The sequence below is a fragment of the Pocillopora damicornis genome, chromosome 14 (assembly GCF_964200805.1).
Source record: "Pocillopora damicornis chromosome 14, jaPocDami1.2, whole genome shotgun sequence".
NCBI lineage: Eukaryota > Metazoa > Cnidaria > Anthozoa > Scleractinia > Pocilloporidae > Pocillopora > Pocillopora damicornis.
In genome coordinates, this window is record NC_142683.1 from 14,426,539 (window position 1) to 14,439,053 (window position 12,515).

Genomic DNA, 12,515 nt, shown 5'->3' on the forward strand with positions numbered 1-12,515 from the left:
TAATGGTAACCCTTGCGTGGTGATGAGGAAAGAAAAGATCTTTACCATTTCCAATGCCCTGAAGACTCCTTTTGCTCTTTGGCCTCCTTTTGCGTTACCCGCTAAGGCCATAGCAGCTTCAATTAATCGGCATAGGTGATTCTAAACTTAGTTTTATGCGATGCTTTTTTACATTGGCCAGTCGCCACAACAGATTAATGTTTTACACGAACTTTGTGTAATTCTTGTCGAACATTCAAGACCTCATGCATGGGTGAAGTTCAAGGAGGTTAGGAATTAATGTCTTTGCACCAGCTCATTTCTCTTTGGGCTGCCTCTGTAAATAACAGGTATCTACTATGAGACAGACGCTTTTTGACTAAAAATACTTACTATTGCTTTTTTTTTATTGCTTGTCGCGGTCGAGACTCACCAGTTTTCCAAAATTACGGGTTTGAAAGGAGCGACTAACGAACTTATAGCAAAGTTTTTTGCCTCTAAAAAGTCAACAGAAAGTAATCCAATATTGATTAGGTAATGAAATTTGCAAAGAGAGTACTTCAAACATCATCATGGTAACCCTTGCGTGGTGATGAGGAAAGAAAAGATCTTTACCATTTCCAATGCCCTGAAGACTCCTTTTGCTCTTCGGCCTCCTTTTGCGTTACCCGCTAAGGCCATAGCAGCTTGAATGAATCGACATAGGTGATTCTAAACTTAGTTTTATGCGATACTTTCTTTTACATTGGCCAGTCGCCACAACTAATTAATGTTTTACACGAACTTTGTGTAATTCTTGTCGAACATTCAAGACCTCATGCGTGTGTGAAGTTCAAGGAGGTTAGGAATTAATGTCTTTGTACCAGCTCATTTCTGTTTGGGCTGCCACTGTAAATAACAGGTATCTAATATGAGATAGATTCTTTTTGACTAAAAGGACTGGCTATTGCTTTTTTTATTGCTTGTCGCGGTCGAGACTCACCAGTTTTCCAAAATTACGGGTTTGAAAGGAGCGGCTAACGAACTCATAAAAAAGGTTGTTTTGCCTTTAAGAAGCCAACAGAAAGTAATCCAATATTGATTAGGTAATGACAGTTTCGCTTACTAATTGCCCACATTTTTCATAAAATTGTAGGCGTTTTATTCGCGCTCAAAAGATTTGAGAGGCAAAACAATGGTCGCACCTTCAAGCATGAGTTGTCATCAAAATGTTTCATATTCACACTAGAGGGACAATTCCAGGTAATCGTGGCAGAGGCGGCTTTGAAATTTCGAGTTTTTCAACTAACTCCTTCATTAGGAAAGTTTGCCTGTGACTTATATTTGACGAACTGTTCAGTATGAATACTAATTTACGTCTTTCCACTCAATAGGCCATTTTCGACATATTAAAATTCAAACTCGGCTGCGAGGCTTGGGGGAATAACACTCAGGAAATCACATCGTGGTTGAGGGATTAATAGTTAATTTCCATTTTTTTTTTATTCCCCCATAGCCTCAGAGCCATGTTAGAATTTGAATATGTCAAAAGTGACCTCTTGTATCAAACGCTAAGAATTGAATTAACTTAATTTACTCCTAAACAACTCGACCGATGTGTACCCTATCTCGTGAACTTGTCTGCCGTATTTCAAGAAAAATTGTAGCATCTTTGTTTTAAAACCTAGGCGAGAAAACTATAATAAAAATTCCTTACAAAATTCGACCGGCACACTTTACCCATTCCACGTGCATGATGCAAACTTGTAAATTTCCTTCAATGTATGCAAAATTCTAATAATTACTGAATCAGTTTAGCATGGTCTGACTGCCTTGTATGACCCGCGATAAAATGCGTGAAAACTTGTGAGAGAATTCGTAAAGAAAGGGTTATATAGCGGCAAGAGAGGGCAAATCTCAGCCTCCCGTGAAAGGCTGCTGATGGAGGTGAGTTTATTAGTTTTAACTAAACCAACCGCACACACGAGTTAACTCTATGTGCAATGTTTGGTTTGGTTTTCCAAAATCCAAGTTAACCACAAGCTTGTTTTACTATGTTATGACGGTAACACTAATCGACGGCGAATTTGAGCAACGACGAAGTCGAGTCGTAATAAATTATAGTCAAAGTTTGTGATCTCCAAGTTGTGAAGTGCTTCTCACAATAAGCTTATTAGCATTTGCTCAGCAAAACAGCCATCTTCTCAGCCGTTCTGATTTGGAAAAGCCCCGTAATTACTCAATTCATGATCTTTGTGTGATCAGATACGAACGTATGTTCAATAGCCTTGCATATTTTAATTTGTAATGATCAACTGTTAGAGTGAACGAAGTTTTGATTAAGCCTTCAACTCCTAGAAGTGATCAAGATATAATTTCCCCTATACTATCCATAAATTTTCTAGCAAACAGGTAATGAGAATACTCATACTCATCAAGTAAAAGTTATTAACTTGATCTAGCACCAAATTCTCGTAACAGTTCTCTTGTGACAGCTAGTTTAGAGGGGAGAATTAACAATCAGATCTTGGGAGTTAAAGGATTAAGAGTGGAAATGAATTAATTCCAGATGATATAAAATGAGGGTTTGTAATCTTTTCGTAAACGAAATAATTATCTTCGAAAAAAACACAACCACATCAGGTTTTATTTCACATGGTTTGATGTTTATTTAGTTTTAACTCTGTGATACTTTTTCAAATTGATAATAATTCTCACTCAATGTCAATGTGGTGATGCTGTGAAATTCACTGCGTCGTTTTGCCTTCTTTCCTTAAAAAAACCATAACAAGCAGGTTTTTGAGATAATTCTGTGATGGGACCTAAAGAGTCAGCTATCAATTCATTTTCTTTCGCTATCTGTAGATGGTAACTACAAATCAGTCAAATTTTTGTAAGTCACGCCATTAGGGTGGTAACGCAACAACTCATCCCGTGACGACCTAATTGAAGCTTGCGTGCCTCCTTTGCATAGCACGACGTCATGACTACCATGTTGGGTGACTTCCACTATGGTTGCCACGTGATTTTCACTAGAATTCTAGACACTAGTGCCAAAAATCGAAAAAAGAAAAAAAAAACAATACTTCTTTTCAAAGTAGCATTGACGATAGTGGAATGAAATTGTAGACAATCAAAATTATCTACAATTTCATTTCGCTATCATTATGCAAATTATCATTGACTTTCTATACAACGCACCCGATTTAAATGTGGCAGATGACACCACATCGCATTCAAAAAAGGCAGGAGTAATGAAGAAATAAAATCATACACATCATCCTCCACAACTTTCTCAACTGAGAAATTCCCTTTGAGCCCGCAAATTTTGTATTCCTTGATTTGAAATGTTTACTGGTGTCGGCACCAGACTTTCTCGAACTGCAGAACGTGCACTTGAGATCGGGGTCCTGGGGCTCAACATGGTGGCGTGGTGCGATGTGTGAGGTCTCTGTTTTGTTGACTCAGACCTATAATAATCAGTTAGAATTTTTGATTTTGTTGGGTTTTTTTCCTTATTTACCACCGCTGAAAGTTTTTCTGCTAAGGCAACTTCTTCTCTAGTTTCCGGTACACTCATTCGTCGCTTAAGGCGCGTACTCCGTTCTGTACTTGGAACATCCGGGATTTCGTTTCTTAGTGCTGTTAAACTGACGTCACATCTTGTACGAGCTAAGATAACGGCCTAGTAACGAAAAAATGAAAACCGGATCAGTAATTTGCAAGAGGAGCAGAAGAAAGATAAATATTTAAGATTTCTGTTAGATAATTGAAACACGAAGATTGTGCGCTTAGTTTTTAAGTTGCTTGTCTATTTATAGCTATGATTAAAGAGTAATTTCAATTTCTATCGATGATCTTTACCTGTAAGGTACTCTTGGCTGTGCGAATTGAGCTTTCCTGTGAAACCAAAACGAAATATCTGTCAACTGATTATGTTCTCACTGCAATGATCATGTAAAGCTCTCAAAATTCACTGTGATAATACTCATACTTGTTCTGCATCTTGTTCAGTCTGTAGTTTAAACATCTGTTCGCATTTCTTGATGTAATGTCGCCTAAAAAAAAAAGCAAATGTAAACAATTACGCATCCAAAATTTTGATGCTAACAAAGAAAAAATGTAGAAAATAAAATTATAACCCTCATTTTGTGTTTATCATATTCAGAAAGAATTATTGTTTTGTTGTACATCTTCTAGTATTCCATTTTAACAACTGCAATATAACTAGCTACGCTACTTGCTATCTATTTCGAGTTTGTGCAAATCTACCAACGTTCTACCACAAGTGCAGCAATCTGATTGGCAACGTTACTCGCTTCTATCCCGAGATAGATAGCGCGTAGGAAAGAGAACGGCCTTACATTGGGTGCTTGTCATCCAAAACAAATAAAAAAGACATGTGCCATCTCGTTTTAGTGTTTTGAACGGCAATTTCATTTATACAATAATTGATTAATCGTTCTCGATTTCATGCATGATGGTTTAATCGGGCATCAACCATCATGTAATAGAAAACTGGAGTTCATAATCTCATTTCCATTTGAAAAAAAATAAGTTTGTACTATACATGTAGGCCACCCAATGCAGACCCTCACATGCTATTGAAAACGTCCGGTTCAGAGAGACTTGCGCACAACAATATTGCATAACTAAGCCCTCTTTCAGGCGAATACGCCGCTGAATTACATCCATTGTAGGCCTAATAAAGAAGTGACCCCGCCCTCTCCCTCTGAGTGTACATGTTACCTTAGCATAGGCCGAGTGCCTATCATATCATGTAATTGAATTGATTCTTTGAAGTTGATAGTCTATTGACCACTGAATGTAATAGGATCAATCTAATTCTTCGAGTTTTAGAGGAAAATATTGCAAAGAGGCCATTTATAAAGTATAGTGAACCCTAGACTTACCTTAAGTCTGTATTATCTGACATGAGCCCTTGCATTCTCATTGAATATCTATTGTCAACTTCTTCCACCTAAAGGACACAGACTCCACCTCATTTGACGTTCAAAAATTTGATGCTTTCGTATAAAAATCCTACATGGCAATTAAAATAGAATAGCAATCTAGGACAGATTTGTCACCTGAAAACAAATATGTTCGGGACGGTGGAGGAAAAATAGTCAACGACTTACTTTCTCAGCAAAGTGTTCCTCAAAAGCGACTAATTTGACTTTCTGTGGAAAGAAGCACAATCACAACACCAGTGAACTTGCGTTATTGAGTATGAGTGAGGTGACAACATGACTTAAAATTGACCGCGTTTTTTTTTTTTCACGTTGCTATGGACTTTGCCTCGGTAGTGCACGTGGCTGTCATTTGGGCTCGTCACGCAGGGCTTGATGCTCGCATGCTTAGCTTGATTGCTACAGCTACACTTAAAAGAGTAAATTATTTGAAAAGTATAAGGAGTACCTTGTCTTCAAGTTCCATCTGAGTCTTACGAAGAATTTCTGTTTTAGTTTTCACTTTCTCTTCAAGCTCTTGTTTTTGTTGTTTAAGGGTCTGAGAGGAAAGAAACATGTTAACATTCAATGCGATGCGAGCATAAAAGAATCCTTACATTAACAGGGAAAACTTTCATCCCGACAGCACGATTCATTTAAACACAAACATATATATATAGCTGCAAGAAGCTAATCCCTGTTTACAGCGTCCTTTCTAGTAATAAATACGTTGTAGATATTTTTTCACCTTCATCTCCAGAAGAGCTGACTTGAGCTGTTCAGAATCCTGCACACACTCTGCAAACTTCTCCATCAAATGCTTTAATAATGCAAAAAAGATTATTATTAGCAACACACCCATACGCGTAAGTTTTCTAACTTAGTCACTAAGGAAATATAGGAAAAACTGATACAATTACAGATTAATTTGTTCCTATACTCACATCAACCTCTTTCTTGTGATCTTCAACCAAAATCTGTATTTGTCTCTGAAACTCCTTATTCATCCCTTCAATTTCTTTGTTTTTCTCATAAAGCATTTCTCTTCCTGTCATAATCAACATAATAAATAGCTGTAGTTCAGTACAACCCGAGTCTACCTTTTGGCCGGAGTTCTCTAACAAACTTACAACCATATATAATATCATCTGTTAAGTCCCATCGCAAATGTTCTAATCTGACTGACTAACTCGTTGTCTTTTTCGTGATTTATAATATGTTAAATGAGTAGAACAAAATAAGGCAAAAATGCGAGCCTTTCTTGAACAACTGGTAGAATTACACAAAAATTATTCGATTATTCCCTCTCCATTTCCAGTTTGATTAGCGCTCCACCCTCATCAACTTTTAAGCAGTAGAAATCATAGAGAGCACATAACCTCACCGTTAACTATACCACAAACACAGGCAAATATTACTCACTCTGCTTGGCCAATTCATCTTCTAGATGCCTTTCATGCTCATGACGCAGCTCTTTCTGTAAAATAAATTTATCAAGAAATTCTGAGAGATTGACTCGTGAGGTTAAAATGTACCAGATACATGAGTAGCCAAGGTTTACTGAACAACAACAATAATTCGATTTACGTGTATCAAATGCAATTGATAAACTAAGCGAATGTCATTTTTGTTGTTTATAGATGATAGAATAATACCATACCGATTTTCTCTGCCATTTGTAGTCCATCTCAGTCGCTACAGTCTCCTGTTGAAAACCCAACAATCAAGCAAGTATAAAAGTGTAGCAATCATGATAGTGCCATACTTCAGAAAGTACTCGTAACCAAGCCAACTGTTTTAAATTCAGTTTACAATTGATTCTCAGGACACCACTCCCCGTCAGAATTTAAACCACCCTTCTTGAATTGGCGTTAAGCCAATGGTTACACTATTTAACTGTTACTTATAGTCAACCCATCTGGTTAACGCGCACACACAGCGCGCGGGCTCAGACATCTTCAAGTTAACAAGGTCGTTAACAAGTGGCGCGTACAATTAGCGCAAGTTATGATAAATGTTTGTGTTTTAATTGGAGAGTGACATTTCGGAGATTTTTCTTGAAAAGTTACTTTAGCTGTTTTAACTTGTTACTGGGTTTTTAACCGCTCATTTTTCTAGGGGTAGTTGCGAATTGTAACAATTGCCTTGTTTTTCCAACTTGAAAATTCTTCTGCCTCCTGCGCGCATCATTTTCAAAAGTTTATCTCTTCCCTACCTTGTAAGCTTCAAACGCTCCTTGAAGACTCTCCATTTCACCCTTAAGACCGGCTGTCGATACAAGTTCGGGATAAAATCATTCAAAAACATAGTCAAAGTTTTCTTACTCGTTCAGTTGCAGCAGAGTGCGGCGGGTCACAGAAATGCGGAGACAAGCGTTTCACCGTATACTTTTATAAAATAGCCTGGCTGAAGCAAGCTTCAAAGCTGAGGGGGAAAAGAGTGAACACTAAAGTGCGTAATCAGCACATTCCCATCTAACGAATTTAAAGTGGACTCGTTGGGACAATTTTATAAAAGCGTTTCCCTCCTTTACTTCAACTTCATGTCTATGTCATTTTGTGTATCCCAAATAGAATATTAAGCGTAAACCTATAGCGTGTGCATACAATTGCTTCTTAAGTTTTTTCGGAAAATTCATAGATTCGCTAAATTTGTCTTTATGTTACGCGGGATAGTAATTCTTTCTGTACCTTTCTCAATTTCAGCACTTCTTTTTTCCTCTCGAAGCTGCAAATGTAAGAGTAGATACGAATATATTACTCAAATATCTATACACTAGTATTAGTTTAGTTCTAGTATCTAGTATCTAGTCGTATTACACTATGACGCGAAGCGGAGTGGTTTCCAGCTTATCGAGTGTTCTCCAAACCTCCCAATTGTTTACATCAGGCTATGTAAACACGGAAACCATTTTTAACATTTCTTTTATAAATTATATAATGAAAGAGGAACGAAAACCGTGTCTACATACGCTCATGTAAAATGGTTTTATTGCCAATCAGAGCGCGCGTACTATTTGAATTATTTTAATAATAAAATAATAGAGTAAGTCACTATCAAGGGTTATGATTGAGCAATCACGCACTCGTGTTAGCCAATGAGATTTCAGAATTTTGCACAGCACTTGACGTTACATCGAAAAAGCTTATGAAAGTTTAATAAGTCTTCTATTAAAAACAACGAAGTCACCTTCTGGTCTAAAGAATTGTTTAACTTCTCCATTTCTTCATCGTGATCATTTTCTATTGCTCTGCAACAACAAAAATAAGGAATTTCCTTAAAGTTAGAAAAAAAAAGTCTTTAGATTTGAAGGATTGCTACGAAAATTTACCTCTTAATCAAAAAGCCTATTTGGAAAGCCACAAATCGTGCTACCAAAACCAAAGAGACGCAGTTCTTTCTTTACAATTAAAGAAAGATTTTGAAGGTCGCGTCAGAGTGAAGATGATCATGGATAAGGTTGCACTTACTTGATATGCTCTCTGTGTTCTTCATGTATCTGTTCAATATGAAGATGATGGTTTTCATCCGTCTACAAAAAAAAAAAAAAAAAAAAAGATAGGAACAGGTCCTTGTGTGAAAATTCTCCACTGTACTTTTCAATAAATTTGAACTTTGAGATACATAAGCAAATTGTTTTTAACCTTTAACTCTCATAGGTGACCAAGAAAGAATTTATCCTTACAATATCGATGCAATATCGAACAGACAGGTGATGAGAATAAAAGAATATCAACCAGGGGATCATTAATTGATCCAATACCAAATTCTCTGAACATATCATAAGATTTATACAGCAGACAGTGAGGAGAATTGTGATTAAGATCTTGTCCATTAAGTTATGACTGAATGATTTTTCTCCATTTTTTAAATGCTTATGATTTACTTCAGATGTCCATTATTGTAAGTGACAGAAATATGAAACAAGATTGCACATTTGGGTCTGAGCCTAAGAATTCACCCCTTAATAAACAAAGAAAAAAGGTTATTAACAAGACAGGATTTAAATTAAAGTAACTAACTGATCATAATCAGTTTCTTCCTAGTCATTGAGACAAATCATTAAATTTCCAACTCAAAAAAGTGATTTGCTCTAACATGCACAAGTTGCCTAACCTTCTTCATGTTCATTTTGTGGTTCAACCTTTCTTCCTCTAAAATCAATGTCAAGTCATCAATCTGTTGGTGAAGTTGTTGAATGACTATATCCCTGTACAATTTGATAATATAAAGAAATAAAACTTGAATGTAAATATATACTAGTATCACAAAATAATTTCTCAACCTTCATTTACATTCACTCTTGAGGGTGGAGGAGGGGGGAGAAATAAAAGTTCTTCAAAATGAAGAAATTACTTTTGTCGTTGTGCAAACAACTTCAGCTGCAAGATAAATGTATTCTGGACTTACTTTTCATCAGGAGGCTGTAATCTAAGAAACCAAAAAAAAGGAAAACTATTAATTAACAGCAATCAGTATTAAGAGCGTTCTAATTAAAACTGATTATGACATATAACAGTATAAAATACAGGGTAAGTTATTGTTTAAAAAAATTATTTTAGTTTGTAAAAGCTATCGATATTGAGTGCTTACTTTTTCCTTGTCTTTGCCTGGTAATAACAGAAAGGAACCAAATCAGAAGATTTTTAAATATAGACTTATCTTCATTTACTATCACTATTATTGTAGTCACACAAATACCACAGTTAAACTTGAAATGCATTCAAAAAAATCATATGTAAAAGTCCAGTTGGCATTAAATATATACGAGATAAATCTTTTTTTTTTTTTTTTCAGTGGAGTCCAAAAACTATGGCATATTATCATTTAAAGAAAATGGAATTCAATCAACCATGTGGAAATAACTGTAGGCAGTATGCAATTTCTCCGTTTGTAGACTGATATGGAACTCACCTTTGTGGTGCCATCCTTGAAAAAAAATTCGTCAGTTATTGTTACATTTATCTTTTCTTTACTTCTGGATAACAAATAACCAGGTGCTAACGCAATTGTCATGCTATCCTATATTGGAGAGAGAAGTAAGTCATAAAATGCATATTTTCTTCAGTAAATAAATTAAGGAGATTATACCACAAAACTTAACAAATGACAACTTCGCAGAATTACAAAAGAACAAATAAAACATTTAGCTTTTTGGGTTTAACTCTTTTAAATCCTGCAAGTGATCAGCATATAATTTCACCATACAGAAATATTGCTGAATCATTCATGAAGATCACAAGAATCAAGGATGAGATTGTCAACATAAGAAGCTTTGATTGTTGAGCAAATTCTCCTTGTCAGTACCAAAAGAAATGTATGAAGGAAAGTATAGAGAATATGCATACTCATATTCTAGGGTATAAAAGGTTACATACTCACATCATTTAAGGGTTCCTCAAGAGAATTTCTATGTTGTGCACTCTGCACTTGTCTCCACCTGGAACATCTAATGGAAATTATTTAGAGACATTAATGCATTGCTTTAATACCACAGAACCTTTTTTTTTCAAGTTTTCACTTCAGTACTATGAAATTTATAAAATCAAAACTTGTTGTAATGAATAACAGGGTAATTAGGTGTTATCAACTGAGTTGAAAATGTAAATTTGCCACCATATTGAGTCTAAATGCTGATGCTTCAAGCATTAGCCCTTTGTCAGCCTTTAAATTCTTTATCAACTCAGTTGATAAATTATCCTGCTATACTCTCCCACCAATATAGCACCATGGTTTTGCTACAAACTTAACCCCTTTATTCATAATGAATAACACCACTTCATTTTAGTAAAAATCTCCAGGGTCCTAATCACAGATGCTGCAATCTGATTGGCTTATTACAAATGACCTTATCACAAGTGACCTTATCTCTACCATGATAGATGGCAAGTAGCCAATGAACAGTGTGCCCTCGTAACCATAATATAATAATAAAATAAAAACACAAGTATGTCTAGTGATCAATTTTGAACCACCAATAATTCTGAAGATTTACTTTTCAAGCTGAATCTCAATTTTAAAGGTTGCATATACAGCACTGACATGTGTAAAATATGTTGATAAAAGTTCTTTTAACTGACCTTGCACGAGGAGAATTGTCAAAGGTGACATTAAGCCTGCTTGGAGTGGATCTTAAGTTGTAAATAGAATGAAAAACTCAAAATCATTTGAGGAAGACTAAGTCTTAAGTTGTTCGGATAGTTTTTAGTAAACCTCAGGGGGACCATGCAGCCTGCCCCTATTTCATTTTTTCTGGAGATCACTATAATTTTCTATCAATATAATCTACCAATAATTTGATTCCACTCTAATGTGAATCAAAGTGCTCAATATACAGGAAATAATTGAAATTGTTAATTATTCTGAATTATTTTACTGATACAAAGTTATTCATAACTTGTAAATCATTATAGGTACATGTATCTACAACTGTAGAATAACTAACAAAGGTGGTAATCTTCCTTCTCTCTTGTTTTGGAGAAAGATTCTTCTCCTATAACATTAATGACAACTTATTGAAGAAATCAATATAGCTAGTTTCACAAAGAATATTATTAGTTTTAACTAGTGGCAACAAGTCAAATTTTTATCAATGCTTGTCTTGGGTATGAAATCATAAATTTATTGAAAGATCTTGAAATTATCCCATAAAAAAAACAGGCTCAAAAAAGCGAATCAGTTTACATTGTCGACAAATCCACAGAACTGCATAATCAATGTGTACACTGATTATGCAGTCAATGATTACAAACAGTTGCAAGAAATCACGAGACATGCATGTTTGGAAAATTTTTCTAAATTGCTGCCCATGATGTGAAATGAAAAATTTGAGCCGAGAAGCTCCTAAAGTTCAGAATTTAAAATTCATAATTTGACGACACAGTGCTGATAATCAAGTTACGGTCGTACCGCTGTCCCCATGATTAGTGTTTATAAAAACTAGTAGTTACTAAACTCAACGGATTTCAAAGGTAAACAATGCTTTAGTTCGGTTAACAAATTCGGATCAAAACAGAGATGATTCTTACTTTGGCCTGGCTGTGTTTTCTGTCCATGCACGACCTTTCCTCTCTCTTGGTGTTGCAGTTTGCGCTCTTCGATGCATTTCTTCGCTTCCAACTTGTCCGATTACCCATGCTGGTCTTTTGTAAGGTGGCCTTGTGCCATTAATGCAGATCGTTTCCAAAATCGTTTCAGTCATTACGACGTTAAAGCGTGATCGTGATAATGTTATCCACACAGGTAAATGGTACTAAAGATTACAATCTTCGATAATTTTTCAGCAGTATTTCGAACATCTGTCTTCAAAGTCTGCCTTCCTCCGGTCACGCAAGTAAACATCGGAATGTTGTCGTTCTCTTAGCCCTTTCGCAAATATTTCGCAGCAATCAGTGGCGAATAATCATTTTCGATTAAGTATGAATCTTCCTGAAAATTCAGCGGTAGATTTTTCTTGAAATCGTGGAGAAATTGAAAGAATAAAACAATAAATTTTGCATGTCAAAAGCCAATAATGTTTGAAAAGTCAAATTGTCAGCGGACTAAACAATACACTTCGCAACCATGACAACCTCACAGCTCTAGAAACTATCCATTTACGCGCGC

At 35.7% G+C, this 12,515-nt stretch overlaps 1 protein-coding gene across 1 annotated transcript; it reads right to left on the reverse strand.

Moving 5' to 3' along the window:
* Positions 1 to 2,602: 2,602 nt before the first annotated feature.
* Positions 2,603 to 12,453, reverse strand: LOC113670103 (flagellum-associated coiled-coil domain-containing protein 1). The gene is made up of 21 exons (XM_027186197.2): positions 11,939 to 12,453; positions 10,991 to 11,041; positions 10,293 to 10,359; positions 9,825 to 9,932; positions 9,504 to 9,520; positions 9,321 to 9,341; positions 9,027 to 9,120; positions 8,381 to 8,442; positions 8,100 to 8,160; positions 7,601 to 7,637; positions 7,126 to 7,178; positions 6,571 to 6,615; positions 6,333 to 6,387; positions 5,855 to 5,958; positions 5,659 to 5,730; positions 5,380 to 5,469; positions 5,100 to 5,141; positions 4,872 to 4,939; positions 3,953 to 4,016; positions 3,823 to 3,858; positions 2,603 to 3,643 (listed from the first exon to the last, which is right to left on the reverse strand). The coding sequence occupies exons 1-21, from the start codon at positions 12,109 to 12,111 to the stop codon at positions 3,254 to 3,256; spliced, it is 1,710 nt and encodes a 569-aa protein (XP_027041998.2). The 5' UTR covers positions 12,112 to 12,453; the 3' UTR covers positions 2,603 to 3,253.
* Between the last annotated feature and the right edge of the window lie 62 nt (positions 12,454 to 12,515).